Genomic DNA, 16,134 nt, shown 5'->3' on the forward strand with positions numbered 1-16,134 from the left:
TTGTTGAGGCCACCTACTAAATACATTGTTCACAAGATGAGGTAGGCTGTTACAACCTGGATGGCGTACTACCTCTGCTGAACAGTTTGTCTTGAGATAAACAAGTGTTGCCGCATTTAGACTCTTGAGTTATCACTAGGACTTTCAAAAATGACATTTCAACATTTGAAACCAGTTACAAACTTTGCTGTTTTTTTTTTTTCTTGTGTCTGTCCTCCAGGCCAAAGAGCAGACCTTGAACTTCCCTCCATGGGGCATCGTAGTCTGCATCTCCCTGGTGGTGATGGCCATCATGCCTGTGCCTGTGGTCTTTGGCCTGCGCTACTTCAACATCATCGACGACAGCCCTAGCGGCCTCTCCACCGTCTCTTACAAAAAGGGCCGCATCATCAAGGAGACCGCCCGGCCGGGTGAGGATGACGACACCAGCCTGATCCAAGGCAAGTCGCCCAGCGAGCAGCCCTCGCCAATGCCCGGCAACAGCATCTACCGCAAGCAGAGCGGCAGCGGTGGCCCCGACGTGGACACAGCACCCAACGGCCGTTACGGTATCGGTTACTTGATGGCCGACATGCCGGATATGCCCGAGTCGGACTTATAGACTGACTATAGTAAGCCCTGCCCGGCCATACCGCCTGGCCACTCTTCCCCTCTACCCCTCTGCGTGCGTTTAGTTGGCCGTATCATACATGTATATTTCACTTGTACTGTATATTCTTTGTAGCTATCGTAGCTGCTCTCTTATTTGTCGTCTCTGAACCTTATATAAAAAAAAGGTGTGGCAATAAATATCATCGTTGTCTAACTCTTTACCCATTTGCTTGGCTGCGTCCCAAACTCACCTCTAGCTCCTGCTCCCTCTTGCCTTTGCTCCCTCCTCCTTGTAGGTGCTACAGGAGAGATGTAAACAATAAGGTGGACGCTCCACCAGGCCTACTTGAACAAGAATCTGCAAAGAGCAGTCTGCAAAGGAGCGAGTTAGGGGTTCAAAAGGTCATCTTGGGACTGCACCGGTGTCTGTGAGCTGTGTATATCAAGCCAGCTTCAAATCCTGCTGTAAAAAAAAAACGGTTGTGTATATTATGATCCCTAACTGCTGGCCAACAAGTCCTGAGATTAGTAGCAGTGCAAGGCTCAAGAGATTTTTCTTGGTGAAAGTTCAGGTCAACTTGGTTCAAACAGTGAGAGGATGGCCTTTGAAAACCACTCCTGTGATTGTTTCAGACAAAAGTGTGCCTAAGTCATTTATATTTGTTTATAGAATACATGATGGACGTTGTATATTTAAAGTATTCTGTAAATATAATATAAATATTATAAATATATTTATCTTGATAGTTTGGATATCAGAACACCATGTTTTTAAGGTTCAGAAGTACTTCAAATCCTTAACTCGTGTGTCTTTGTTTTTTACTAATGTGCTGTCAATGTTTGTGAGGACTGAGTTCTCTTTGTAAATAATTTTTCCATGAAATAGCTTCAAATGCAAATGTCTTTTTTTCCCTGTCAAGATTAAAGATCTAATATGGTCCATAACCTGAAACTAATGTGATTTATTTTTTTATTTTTTTTGTCTATTAGAATGGCAGTTTTTCCTCAGTCCAAATTTCAGGTTCCCATTACATACATATGTCTCTACTCCTCTAACATACTTTTCATATATTTTAATGTGAATAACACAAAAACCACTATATCAAACATACAATATCACAACCACAAATACAAGATCCTTAATGTAAAGAAATGTACTCTTAAAAGAACAGAGGAGCAAACAAAACTGTATTTAAACAAATCTGTAAATCAAATAAGTAAATGTAATTTAAGCACTTCTACTTACAAAATTACACTTCTTCCACCCTGTTTTACTGTTTTTATTTTTATATTTATAAATAATGCTCTGACAATATAAACAGAGAGCCATCACAGTACATAAAATAGTTTGACACCATCACAAGCAGTTACTTTAGGTAACATGTCATAAAAACTTTGTACAAAGTCGACAGCATCTGATAAGTCCTGTGGAGTGAATGAGCTCACAGCCAAACACACACACACAGACATGAGAATAAATAATCAAATATACACATTTTTAGAGGCTTTTTTTTTCCTTTGGCTTTCTTTCCAGTTTGTTTCTTTTTCAAAAATCATATTATGGGTAAACAAACATCTTTATTCATTAGGAGCAGGAGGTTTTCCTAAACATCTGTGCTGCTCTCAGCCCGGAGAACAACGCAAATTAGACCAGCTGTGTCCCTTTAAGAAAAGTGTCTCTCTTCACACATTACAAAGATTGTTTGGTTACACTTTACTTGAAGGTATCTACATAAGAGTGCCATGACACTGTCATGAATGTGTCATAAACATTATAAACAAGTCATAAACGTTTGACATAACGCTTCTTTAAGTGTCATTCGGTTTTTGTCATGACAAGTTAGGGTTAGGGTTCATGTGTCATGACTGTCATGACAGTGTCATGTCACTCTTAAGTAGATACCTTCAAGTAAAGTGTTACCGATTGTTTTCCTTTTTTTTCATAAAAAAAACAAAAATCTTCAATCAATCAAGCATCAAGTTCATTTGATTGATTCATTGTCATATGTGCCCCCCCCCTCATTAGTTCTGGGTCAGTGCACTAAGAAGTAAGTATGGCTGTCACAAAATGAGGTAAAACATCTCCTTCAATGGGTTCTGCTGACACATCGATCCACTGGAGAGTTGATCCCTTTTCCACCAACAATCCTGTGAAAAACAGACAAAGCTAACTGGTATTGATATTACTGCCACCGCTACCACTACTGCTACTTAGGGTTGGGTCCCGAAACCCGGTTCCACTATGGAAATGGTTCCTGCGCAACCGGTAGGAATCCGACCGGATTAGAATGCAAATTTCGGTTTCTCGTTTTGGTTCCACTTAATGTGTCGACTAAAATATTTTACCTCCGTCTCTCTGAAACGGACGTAAAAATATTTGATATTCTCTGTAGTCTACCGTTAGCTAGCTACCGTACTATATTTTCCCTCTGGGCTCACCACAACGGACGTAAAGGCATATTAACCATTCAACAACTCAACATTTATTCTGTTGTTACTTGTTAATAGTGTGTTATTTATTGTTAAAGGTCCCATGACATGGTGCTCTTTGGATGCTTCTATATAGGCCTTAGTGGTCCCCTAATACTGTATCTGAAGTCTCTTTTATATAGGCCTTAGTGGTCCCCTAATACTGTATCTGAAGTCTCTTTTATATAGACCTTAGTGGTCCCCTAATACTGTATCTGAAGTCTCTTTTATATAGACCTTAGTGGTCCTCTAATACTGTATCTGAAGTCTCTTTTATATAGACCTTAGTGGTCCCCTAATACTGTATCTGAAGTCTCTTTTATATAGACCTTAGTGGTCCCCTAATACTGTATCTGAAGTCTCTTTTATATAGACCTTAGTGGTCCCCTAATACTGTATCTGAAGTCTCTTTTATATAGACCTTAGTGGTCCTCTAATACTGTATCTGAAGTCTCTTTTATATCGGCCTTAGTGGTCCCCTAATACTGTATCTGAAGTCTCTTTCCAAACATTCAGCCTTGGTGCAGAATTACAGCCACTAGAGCCAGTCCGACAATGAGCTTTCCTTAGGATGTGCCATTTCTGTGTCTGTAGCTTTAAATACTATTGAGGAGAAGAGAGGGGGGGGCAAGGTGGAGGGTGGGGGTGTGGCCTTGACCAACTGCCACTTTGCTCGTTTTCAAGCCATGACGTCTCTCTCTCTCTCATGAGCGGGCCAAATTATCTGGGTGGGAAAAGCAGAGAAAAGGGAGGTAACCTTTCCCCTTATGATGTCATAAGGAGGAGATTCCAGATCGGCCCATCTGAGCTTTCATTTTCTCAAAGGCAGAGCAGGATACCCAGGGCTCGGTTTACACCTATCACTATTTCTAGCCACTGGGGGACCATAGGCAGGCTGGTGGAACTCATTTTAATGTTAAAAAACCTCATAAAGTGACATTTTCATGCCATGGGACCTTTAAATGATTGTAGTTGTGAGTTAGGTGACTTAGGTTTACTTATTATATATTGAAGTACTTTAAAACGTTAATATATTGTTACATTTAAATAATGTTCAATTTAAAAAAAAAACTCTCTAAAAGAGCCTTTCTTTGAGGTAATTTTTCAGATTTTCAAGAATCGGTTTAGGAATTGGAATTGTTTTAAAAGTACCGGTTCGGCATTGGAATAGTAAAAATCCAAACGATACCCAACCCCACTACTACTACCACTGGTTCGGGCTGGGCAACTTGGTTGAAATAATTATCATGATACACAATAGGGCTGTACCAAATGTCTGGTTTTTTTTTTTTTACATTCAAAGCTTCTATTGAGGTTTTCGAATGAAGCTTTGAATGTCCGTCGTCATATTTTCTGAGGTCACCATCGCCCTAAAAACAAAACAAAATCCTGGAACAAAATCCTCAATTTGAATAAAGTGATTCATCAGATTAAATGAGTTAAATGAGTCATTTCATATTAAATCAATATTATCCTTTTTTTCGTAACTACTTTAGTAATTTACTGTAATAGTGTTAGAGCCGAAATAGGTTTTTTGTTTCGTTACTGTGGTTGTATAAATGTAATTTATGGTGCTGCTAGACCGCCTCGTTAACACAGGTGCTTCTTCTTTTTTCTTTCTTTCTTTTTTTCAATACACTTTAACTTTAACTTTTGGACTAACCCCGTCAGAAATAATCCTACCCAGCAATCACTGCGATCTAATTCTACAAATAGTATAATACTAATAACATTAGTGTAGCCTAATTGTCATCTGCAACTGTGCAGAAACACTGGGTTTAAACAGAATGAATGGACATGGAAGGAAAAAAAAGCTGTGCAGCATTCAAATATTGATTTAGAATTCGGTAGGTCAACGTTACTGGAAAATAAAACCATGTCAAATATTATTTTTGTCAACCATATAACTGGCCAATCAGGGCCTAGACAAAATGCCATGTTGTTTTTGCAGCAGCAGGCAGTGGTGGCCTACAGGTTAAAGAAGCGTGCTTGTGACCGAGTGGTCGCCGGTTTCAATCCCCAGACCGACAGGATAAAATGTGGGTGGGAAAAGTGAAAGAGCAGCACTTGTTCCTCCCTCATCACCTCCACCACTAAGGTGCCCTTGAGCAAGGAGCCCTTAACCCCAACTGCTCCAGTGGAGCTGCTCAGATCAGACTGGGGTTGGTACTGGGCAGCTTCCAGGTATGAATGTGGAACTGTGTGAATGTGACAGGTCGTCGTTGCAAATGAGAATGTGTTCTCAATTGACTTACCTGGATAAATAAAAGGTTAAAAAAAAAAAAAAAAAAAATGAAGCTTCAAACTTTTCGGTACAGCCCTATCATGGTTATATTACAGACATTTATGGATATTGTTAAGTGTGTGCAAAATGAAATACATGCCAATAACATTAAATAACAGCAACAGACATGACGTAATGGGAATAAAACATACAAATGTGTGGGCTCAGTCACGCTGGAGCTGCTCTTTCATTTTGGCTGCGATCTGCTCTCTTTTCTCGCAGTGTTTGTTCAGGTCTTTGCCCTCCATCGGCAACGCGCCGTTCCACACCATCAGCACCGACTCCTCGTCTAAGAGCAGAGGCAGGCTCACACTTTAGAGAAACTCACACAGCGAGACAACTGCTTTCATACAAACAATGAACCATTGGACTCACCAAGGTGATTTGTGTCTTGTGGGAGTCTTCTGCCCAAAATCAGCACCACATTCTTCCAGTTTAGTGTTTCTATTCATTAAAAAAAAAAGGATCTGTAGTCACTACCGACAGAAAAGCTTGTTTAGAGGGGGGGGGGGAAGAAAGACATATTGAATTTAATACGCAGGCAAACTGTGAGCAGCATGCTGGGCTGTTTCACACATTCTTTCACACAACAGCCCCAACAGACCATGACTCACTATAAAAAAAAAAGCCAAAAAGAATAACCCAGCTGTAGTAGAGTCTCCTTTTTTGTTTTCATTAATTTTCCTACTCAGTAAGTGTTTCTGCTGTGGCATTATGTGTGTCTTTAATTTACTCTAGGCTCAAATACTTAAAGAAATGAAACTAGTTTGCTGCTTCTCTAGAAACTCAGTAGAAAGCAAAAAAGATTGAAGTTGTGGAACAGAATGCAAATAAAACGTTTTTTTCCTCCAAAGTCTGAAGTTATCTAGAGGCAACTGAGATTATAACCATCACATAAAACATTAACATGTATGCTAATTAGGTCAATCATAAGGGTAAGGATTGTATTAGTTGGCACAATCCCTATATTAACATATATTATATAACAGATTCAATATGGAATGCAGTTACCTGAAGAGGGAGCCGTTACAACAACATAACCCACAACGTCTCAACAAAATACATTTTCGCTATTAATATGCAAATGAATGCAACATTGTGCCTCAAAAATCCATGAGATCATTTAGCAGGACTTTGAGGTTTCCATTCCAATAAATGTAAGCCAGTTTGTGTTCTAAGTACTAGAATGTGCCCTCACACAGACACCATGGCAACATATCGCCTGTATGACTTGTACATGTTGCACCATAAAAATAATACTAAATACACAAATGCATCAAAGTTAAGCACCCACCTATGAGTGCAGAGGCGATGCAGCGGATGGAACTGCAGACAGGGCCGATGACCTGCAACGGCTGGTGCTTGGAGAGCTCCAGCAGCAGCAGGTGGCCCCCTCTAGTGCCGATCCAGAGAGTTGCTGAGCTCTGCACCAGCAGGGCCTTGACTCTGGCCCAGGAGGGAGCTGCGTCAGCGGGCAGCTCCACCTCGCTGCCATGCCTACCTCTGCAGCCCGAGTCATGTCTGCAGGGACCAGGGAGAGGAGATACAGCTGCAGTCACAAAAACACCAGGGGCACGTTCGATCTCAAAATGGTGCACCGTTTTGTTACGGTTTCTTTGTTGAACGACGATATTTCTTTCTTCTTCTTCAGTTTAACAAAACGTGTTGCTACGTTTTGTCTGGGCTTAACATGGCCCTGAATCTCCAAAATGTCAGATTCTGGAAGGCTGTCAGTCTACAATAGCAGACAATGGACTATATTAAAGAAAGAACACCAGTAATTAAACTGTTTTTGTCTATTCAAGGCACAAACATATGTTGTTAGGCCCCAAGATCCTGTGTTGCTGTTGTTTCTGTACTATCCAACTTGATTTGGTCTTGACACACACACACATTTCCCTACATGGTGCTCATTCTCTTTTGTCTCTACTTTAATCTTTTGTTTTTGATAGCCAAAATGCAAAACACATCACTTCCTTTGTGCTGTGATGATGATAATATGATGGCTGTTTGGTCTTCAAGAAAACATTAAAAAAAACTGAGCCCTGATAACATTTATTATAAATAAATATATAACAAATATGTGTGTATGTGTGTGTGTGTGTGTGTGTGTGTGTGTGTGTGTGTGTGTGTGTGTGTGCGTGTACCTGATGATCTGAGCACAGTCAATGCAGTCCACCATCCTCTCGCTTCTCTTATCCCAAACCTCGACGGTTGTTGTCCCGGCTTTGCTCAGGTAAACATATTTGTCCACAACCATTCGAGACACACACGCTTCACCTCCCAATGACCGCGCCTGCCTGAAGGACACACACACACACACACACACACACACACACACACAATCCCAATGATGAACAGGTTTTTTTGAATCTTTTCTCCAAACAGCTACATTTTCATTTCACGCAAATAGCATTTATAATCTTTTTTACGCAGGAAACTGTTGAAATAAGTACAAAGTACAAATGCTCATTCCTCAGTCCTCATTCGACCTCAATAAACATCAGCTGTTTGAGCTGATTTGAACCAAAAACAAATGCTCTCTTTGCAAACCTGTTTCAGTTTAAACTACAACCTGCCCCTCATTCCCCTTCATGACATGGACTCACTGGAAGATGAGGTTTGGTCTTGTGTCGATGCTCTTGTAGACGTCGTAGTCGGCGGTGAAGGAGAGGATCTTGGTCCCGCAGCCGGCCCACACCGACCTGCTGTCCAGCGAATGCACCGACTGGCCCAGACACATGACAGGCGTGTTGACGGTTCCCACAGTGAGACTTTTAACCGGCTGCCCGTTCTCCTGCTGGAGGGAGGAGACCAAGAAGAAAATGAAGTTCCAAACTGCTGCTGCTGGATACAGTATCGGACATTTACAGCATGGGAGGACAAGGTGGGCAAATGCATGCTCTCGGGGGAATTGTTAGGTCTCTGTAAAATATACAGTGTGGTCTAGACCTACTCTACCTGTAAAGTGTCCTGAGATAACGTCTGCTATGATTTGACACAAAAAAAAAAATCTGACTGAATTTTGAGAACAAACACACTGGATTGTTTATTTAATATCTAATATTCACCTTGAGTACAGAGTCCTCATAAACAGTGAGAACTCCATCCGCTGTCCCCACCAGCAAGTAATTCTTCCTTTGGCTGAAAAGAAATGAAAAACATCAAAAGGCACTATTTAAAAAAAAAAAGAGTTGTAGATTCAGCATAATTATCTTGTTGTATCATAATGCACATACTGTATTATGTCATTTGCAGACTGACACAAAATGTATACTCAAATGAATTCTCATTGTTTCTACACATTCTCCTTCTGCAAACAGCCCTTAATCAATGAAATCAAATTATCAAAACTAGAATGTATCGATATGAAACATATCTCGTTGTGCTACACAATGAAAATAAAGTGCTTGAACTTGAACATGCTACAGATTATTAGTTTTATTTTAACAGCCATTAACTAGGATGCCACAATTTGTAGCCACAGTTATTCGGTAATGTGTTTCAATAGTCCTTGATGTTCAAGACTAGGCTGACAAGCCAGACCCACATCAAGATGTCGGGTCTGGGAACTCACCATTGGCAGGGCTCAATCCGAGGGGCGGGATAAACGGTTGTCTTTCAAATTCCCTCTGCGCGCAATAGGATAGCACTACAACCAACCAGAGCAACGAAGAAGGTAGCAGAGCTAGTTGATAGATTAAACTTTTGCCGTATCCGGTCGGCAAAACTCCGAACCCATCTTCCTTTTTTAAGAATGACTTCAGTGCCGTTCTTTGTCCTTTTCTCAAAGAAAAGCTTAACTCCAAGTCTTCCTCAAGACCGCTGTTCCCAGCAGCAGCAGCCATAAGCCCGCCCACCGACTCTATACATGATGTGATTGGCCTGACTAGAGTTTGGTTTTTCCAGCTCGCAAGCCAACGGAGAGTGCCTAGGACCCCCCCTGGCTGTAAATTAAATTTGCTGCCGCTAGGGTGCGTCTAGATTTCTAGGCTAGTACTCGTAGTCAGGCCAAAACCTAAGTAATATTGAATCTTACGTGTGATGAGGGTGTACATGGAAGTACAGTGAGGTGACAGCGTCTCTGACACTCTGCAGGTGGTGCCAAATCGATGTGTCCTGAGTGCTGATGACCACTAAGGAGCCGGATTGGGTGCCTGCCACCAGCCAATCACGGGACTCGGTCCGGATGTGGACGGTCACAAGACACAAGACGGGACTGTTGTCGATCTCCTGCAAGAGCGAGAGAGCCAACTTTAAAAACATGAAGCGAAGAGGCGTGCTTGATTTATGGAAAAAGGTAATTAGTCACCGTAAAAAAACACTCAAAGGGTTAAACAGTTAGTAAGAACAAAAAAGAAAACCCCCTGCCTGACTTAATGAAGTGATTGTGCACTCGTGTCATTGTGTGTCTGTGATAGAAAGCCTTCTATAAGCTTCTCCAGCATCTCTGTGGCAGGTGGTAACACCACCGAGTGATCCTACTGGGAATTGAATACTCAGCATCTAATTAGAGATGTTCCGATACCGGTATCGGTATCGGCTCCGAAACCGATACTGCCTAAAACGTTGGTATCGGGAAGTACTGGAGTTTATGCACCGATCCGATACCACGTAATAAAGCCCTAAAGAATATCTACGTTAAAGTAGTTTATTTATGTTCTTTTTCCGTTATAACTGACTGTCAAACTGGATAAAAAAAAGAACGTTCTGTGGCGTTCATGTTTCACAAAGAGTTTAACCTGAGTCAGACCGACAACAAAGATAGAAATAATATCACATCCATACAGGGATAGTAGTATACAGTTGTTAAAACATATTAAAATATATGACACACTGGTATCGGATCGGTACTCGGTATTGGCCGATACACAAGTTCAGGTATCGGAATCGGTATCGGGAAGCAAAAAATGGTATCGGACCATCTCTACATTTAATGATAGGGCCGCCTATCAGTGACACGGGTAAACCTAGTAGGCTGGACGACACCAACATAAATTTAAATAGCTGACTAAACATTCATAGATGGCACCTTATACCTGGTCACCGTCTATTCTCTGCATGCACATTCACATGGCTGCTATGATCACAGAATAAATGGCTATTCATTTACTAGGGCTGCAACTAACTGTTTGCTTCATTGTTGATTATTTTTTCGATAAATCGATTAGTTGTTTTGTCTATAAAATGGTAAAAAAATGTCAATCAGGGTTTAAGAGGTTTAAGATGACGTCCTCAAATGTCTTGTTTTGTCCACAACTCAAAGATATTCAGTTAACTGTCACAGAGGAGTGATGAAACTAGAAAATATTCACATTTAAGAAGCTGCAATCAGAGAACCATTTTTTTCATAAAAAAAACACTCAAACCGATTATCAAAATAGTTAGCGAAGGGTTGACAACTAATCCATGAATCTTTGCAGGTCTATAATTTCCGTGCATGTTTGAGGCAGTTTATGTACGAAACTTGTTTATGTGGTGCAAGTAATTTGAGTCACAGTCAATGCCACACAGATTATGCACAACTTTGCATCTTCATCGTCGTCCAGTAAAGGGAAAGATGTTTGATTAGAAGTGGAATGAGAAGGTAATCCAACCATATGTCACCTCATACTTCCTCATACTTAGAGGGCCATTATGCCAAGCGTAACAGAATGAAACTGCACTGCACTGAAAAATGCACTGGACTGATGCTAATATTAGGACATGATTTTAACGCTGAAGTACAGCGTCCAATATAAGAGTGGCTTTAGTTTTTGTTAAAGCCTCTGAACACAGAGGTAAAAACACAGGTGTTTCTGGTTATTCTGGCTGATTAGACTCTTTTCAGGTTGAATGTGGGCCGGAGCTTTGATGGGAACTTATAAGGTCACAAATTCTTTCTACCAATAAGGATGACAAAGGTGTCATTTGTCCCGCCCTAACAGGTGCAACAACACTAACAGTGGACTCAAGAAGATGTCAATCTCTCAGTCTAACCACACCCACACAGGTGTTTTCAGTTAACCTGGCTGATTAGAACTCTTCCCAGGAACGTGTGGGTGTGGCTAGACTGATTGACTGACATCTTCCTGAGTCTCCTGCTAGCTTTGCTGGACCTGTTGGGGCATGACAAATGACACCGTCATCATTCTTATTGGCAGAAAAGATTTGTGACCTAATAAATACCCAGCAAATCTCTGGCCCACCTTCAACCTGAGTCCAATCAGCCATAGTCTATATCCACGACATTCCACTTCCGGGATTGCTCTGTTGCCGCCGGATATTCCGCCATATTTCACTCTTTTCGGCCGGATGTCCGGTACCTTCTGCTTTCTTTGTGTTGGAATTTTAAACTCCAGTCGATTTATTCCTTCTCGAGGCTATTTTGGAGGAAGATCTCGCAAAGTAAGACTACATCAGCAATAATAAGCCCTGCTTTCCTCAAAATAAAACCGAACCAAACATGTGAGATCGAGAAAAGGTTAATGGCGCTGTTGGTACCTGTGTAGTGACTGTGCTGGTGTCCAGGTCCACGGCGGTGATGGAGCCTAGCCTCTGGGTGCTGCTGCCTCCACCCAGCCAGGCTCTGTGCCTGTTGGAGGGGCCATCCCTGCTGCCGGAGCTCACTGTGAAGCACTCAGCGTTGAACGCCCGGGGAACCACCAGCTCCCTCATCAGGCACAACATCTCCCCCGAATTCAGCCTATCAAACACCTACACACATCACAGAAGACACAAATACTTAAAGGACAAATCCGGCACAAAATGAACCTAGGGGTTGATAACACGTGTACCGAGTCGACCGTTCTCTGGGATATGTTTTCATGCTTATCGAATGTGTCTGTAGCTTGAAACAAGCTAGCGCAAACCGGTGATTAGCTTCTAACGCTAGACTATAAAGACAGTAGCGTTCATGTATACATGCGGGCACCATCTTTGGAAATAGTCATGACCAGTCGAACGCCGTGTAACCAGTAACATAGCTCAAATACGGCGTTTGTCATTCGACTGATCATGACTGTTTCCCAAGATGGCGCCCGCATCGCTACTGTCTTTATAATCTTCTTTAAAATCTTTTTAATAAACTGTCTGTACACTTACAAAGTTCTCAATGCTTCGGTTTACATTCGACCTTCATTATGCTACTGTGGAAGTGTGGTGCTATTTTCAGCCTTGTTAGTGGTATAGAAATAGCAATTTACCCTCTGCCCTGAAGGCTAGCGTTATAAGCTAATGACCGGTTTGCGCTAGCTTGTTTCAAGCTAGAGACCCATTCGATTAGCATGAAAACATCCCAGAGAACGGTCGACTCGGTACACATATGTTATTGAACCCTAGGTTCATTTTGTGCCGGAATTGTCCTTTAATGATGTGTTAAATGGTCTCTGAAATCTATACTTAAAGCCACTATGTGTGGTGCTGCATCGCTTAACGCGGTTACACGGTGTTCCGGTCCTAACCTGAGCAGAAGTGGGTCGACCCTGAGGGCTTTCCCTCAAACAGTCCTTCATCAGCGTCTGGAAGCCCGGCCACGGCGAGCAACCGTAGTGTTTCACTGGATCTGTGTAGAAGGCGGTGAACATGTCAGTAAATGTTCTGACTTTACCTTTCAAATCAGTGCAGAAATGAAAAATGAAAAATAAAAAAGAGATATATGGCATTCATAACTCATAACTTTGAACATGACTATTTATCTCACATACTATCAGAAAATGTTAATACAGTCAGATACGGTAAAAAAAAGAAATGTAATGATTTAATTAAATGAGATTCAAATATCTAGCAAGCTGTTTAACATAAAACTGGTCGCCATAAAATCGTGGTCAAATGAAAAATCTGTGATCCAAAAGACAACTACATTTAAAACACAAGAAGAGAACCTGTCATGACTGTCAAATCAATTGTCAGGTATTTTAATAAAAAGGTGCGATGCTGATGATGTATTCAAGTGCATCATCACATTTAAGAAATAGCATTTGTTTGAAATAGGAGTAAATTCAAATTTGATCTCACATCTCCCAAAAAAATAAATAAAACTCCGACAAAAATATTGGTGGGATAGTGGCTAACATCAGTTCAGACTTGCAGCAACACATTAAACACTGTACAACAGAACTCTTTCATTATTACCTGGCAGTTTCCCCTGCACTGCAACCTCATCAAACTCACTGGGGAACTTCATGCCGTCAGAGATGCGCTCACCACAGGTCAGGAGGTCGTAGAGCAGCAGGCCGAATGAGAACACATCAGCCTGCTGGTTATAGATCACGTTGCCTCGGGCAACCTCTGGTGCTCGGAAACCTGCCAGATATACAGCAATCCATTTTAAAAGCTATACAAAATGTCTTACACACAAAATAAAATCTGATTTGTTAGAATAACCTTACAGTATGTGACTGACAGTTTGACTGCAGTTTCTCAGAGGTGAGAGGTTTCATTTATTTTATTTTTTTATTGGGCCAATGCACATTAATCAACATTTCTGTAAATGTATGTCTTTATGGTGGGAGGAAACCGGAGCACGCGGAGGAAATCCCACGCAAACACGGGCAGAACATGCAAACTCCACATAGAAAGGCCCTGCCCAACTCTGCTGTGAGGCAGCAGCGCTAACCACTGAGCCACCGTGCCGGCTTATAATGACTCATATATAATAAAGATGTATAAAGTTTGATGCGGCGTCTAACCTGGCGTGCCCTCTGAGGTCCTCACTCCCATGCTGCAGCAGTACTGAGCGATGCCATAGTCGGTAATCTTGGCGATGATCTCGGAATCGGTCTTCAGGTTGAACAGAAGAACGTTGTGGGGCTTGAGATCCCGATAGATGATCATGGCTGCGTGAAGGTACCTGATCACACAGGTTAAACAATGAGCAGAGCAAGTTCCTTTCCAAACTGTCACATTTTTTCACAACACATATATAATGTGAAATGACAGTAGCTCTGCACTTAGCCTACATCAGATTTACACTGTATTGTATCATGTTGTAATGTGGACTGCAAAAGACTTCAATCACACTTTCCATAACTCGTCTGCAATCTCCAAACCTTTCGAGGAAACTTTGCAATACCTCCATTTATTCTAAAGAAAAAATGTAAAGTTGACAGGCTGAACAGGACAAGGAATGTAATGCCCAACTCTGTACCTGAGTCCGTCGGCAACATGCAGGGCGATTCTGTGCTGGAGCTTTAGGTTCAGGCTGCCGTTCTCATGTTCAAATAGGGAGTCCAGTGAGCCTCGCAGTGCCAGCTCCATCACCAAGACCTGAGGAACTGAGCCGGCTGCCAGCAGACCCACCAGGCTGGGGTGACGGAGGCGACCCAACACCGCCAACTCCTGCAGGAAAACAGACAATGAAAAGAAGTGAAGTAAGTCAAAGATGGTGGCAGTAAACTACATGTAAATAACTAGATTTCCCAAAGATGCACAAAAAATAGGGATTGGATTAATTGATGAATGTGATGGCAAATGTTGTTAAACAATTTTAGGCAACACTTGTCTTCCTGTTGTAGTATTCAATCATCTGCAGATGGACTCAGCAACACACGTACACGTACGTAAGTGCATGTATTATTATTATTATTATAACCTTTATTTATTCAGGGAGGGCCATTGAGAGCAAGCTTTTTTTTCCCAATGATGCCCTGATTACAGCACAAATAAATAATCTGATCATAAAACAACACACAAATTACAATGTGTAAAAAAAAAAGGAACAGTCCCAAAATTACAGTACATATAAACAAGAGCAGTCCCTACAGTACCAGTCAAAAGTTTGGACACGCTTTCTCATTCACTTGAATGGGAAAGCACGTCCAAACTTTTGACTGGTACTGTATGTAACACATTTTCAAGCATCCTCTTGATTGGAAACGAGTTGTTCTAATTTGAGAGAATCCTGAAATAAGATCCATCGGACAGGAGCGTAAAAGTTTAAAGCACTCTTTCGAAATTTACAATTGTATGCTCGAATGAGTGAGGATAGCTCTGAGAGCCTGTTATGTATTTCATTTCAGTGACTGCTGAGGTTGTCTTGAGCAAGGCACTTTGTCAATGTATTGTCCAGGACACATGCATCATGGGGTTTCTTATTTTAGTCAGTGGTACCTGTCTGAGGAGTCTGTAGATGTAAAGCTCAGATGCATGCTTGTTGAATATTTTCACGGCTACTTCTTCATTTTTGTAGACACCTCGATAGACAGTGCCAAAGCCACCGTCCCCTATAAAACAAAATATATTTATGTGTTATATATCAGTTGTATTTCAACATATATTTATTTTTCAATAACAGATATTATGTGGAAATGAGATAAACGAACCCAGACGGTTCTCTTTAGACATGTCTACATCCAGCTCTTCACTGTCCAGTATTGTCCCTGCAGGCTGGTCACTCAGTACCAAGTCAGGGGCGATCTGAGAGATGGGAAGTGTGCAGCGGGGGTCCTTTGAGTTCACCAACAGAAAATCTACGATCATAATGTAATAGACATAATAGATTTTAGATAATTGGAACCATGCATGCGGAATGATTCAAGTGAGGTGCTTCTGAACACTTTTGTATTTTTACGCCCTGCAATGCCCTGCTACGCCCTTCTACACCTTGTTATGCCCTGAACTGCTATTCAACTATCATTTCTAGTCATAGTTCCATTATCTTTACTGTTACTATAATTGCCACATACCAACTGCTATAATTATTATGAATCATATTTCTCTATATCTGTATCAGTGTCTCTGTGTCCCAACTGGCAGATGGGCGCCCACCAAGAGCCAGGGTCTGTCCGATGTTTCTGCCTAAAAGGAAGTTT

General features: G+C 41.5%; 2 protein-coding genes across 5 annotated transcripts in view; one reads left to right on the plus strand and one right to left on the minus strand.

The window, feature by feature from the left end:
* The window catches only part of slc6a15 (solute carrier family 6 member 15), a 33,275-nt gene extending 31,739 nt beyond the window's left edge, over nt 1–1,536 (plus strand). Inside the window, exon 12 of the mRNA XM_078256528.1 lies at nt 221–1,536. Coding sequence (XP_078112654.1) covers nt 221–601 — 381 coding nt within the window. The 3' untranslated portion in view covers nt 602–1,536. The remainder of the gene's footprint in view (nt 1–220) is intronic.
* Nucleotides 1,537–1,856: 320 nt separating this feature from the next.
* lrrk2 (leucine-rich repeat kinase 2) overlaps nt 1,857–16,134 on the minus strand; it is a 49,889-nt gene continuing 35,611 nt past the window's right edge. For 3 of the 4 annotated variants that reach the window (XM_078256525.1, XM_078256524.1, XM_078256526.1), the window contains exons 38-52: nt 15,646–15,792; nt 15,434–15,546; nt 14,472–14,662; nt 14,014–14,174; nt 13,457–13,627; nt 12,787–12,887; nt 11,828–12,040; nt 9,384–9,577; nt 8,416–8,488; nt 7,954–8,144; nt 7,492–7,644; nt 6,639–6,865; nt 5,720–5,788; nt 5,497–5,633; nt 1,857–2,739 (exon numbers count right to left, since the gene is read on the minus strand). In XM_078256525.1, coding sequence (XP_078112651.1) covers nt 5,509–5,633; nt 5,720–5,788; nt 6,639–6,865; nt 7,492–7,644; nt 7,954–8,144; nt 8,416–8,488; nt 9,384–9,577; nt 11,828–12,040; nt 12,787–12,887; nt 13,457–13,627; nt 14,014–14,174; nt 14,472–14,662; nt 15,434–15,546; nt 15,646–15,792 — 2,129 coding nt within the window. In that variant the 3' untranslated portion in view covers nt 1,857–2,739; nt 5,497–5,508. Of the gene's footprint in view, nt 2,740–5,496; nt 5,634–5,719; nt 5,789–6,638; nt 6,894–7,491; nt 7,645–7,953; nt 8,145–8,415; nt 8,489–9,383; nt 9,578–11,827; nt 12,041–12,786; nt 12,888–13,456; nt 13,628–14,013; nt 14,175–14,471; nt 14,663–15,433; nt 15,547–15,645; nt 15,793–16,134 lie in introns of those variants that run through there. The other variant, XM_078256527.1, reaches the window with a different exon arrangement.

This window comes from Sander vitreus, chromosome 8 (assembly GCF_031162955.1).
Source record: "Sander vitreus isolate 19-12246 chromosome 8, sanVit1, whole genome shotgun sequence".
Classification (NCBI taxonomy): domain Eukaryota; kingdom Metazoa; phylum Chordata; class Actinopteri; order Perciformes; family Percidae; genus Sander; species Sander vitreus.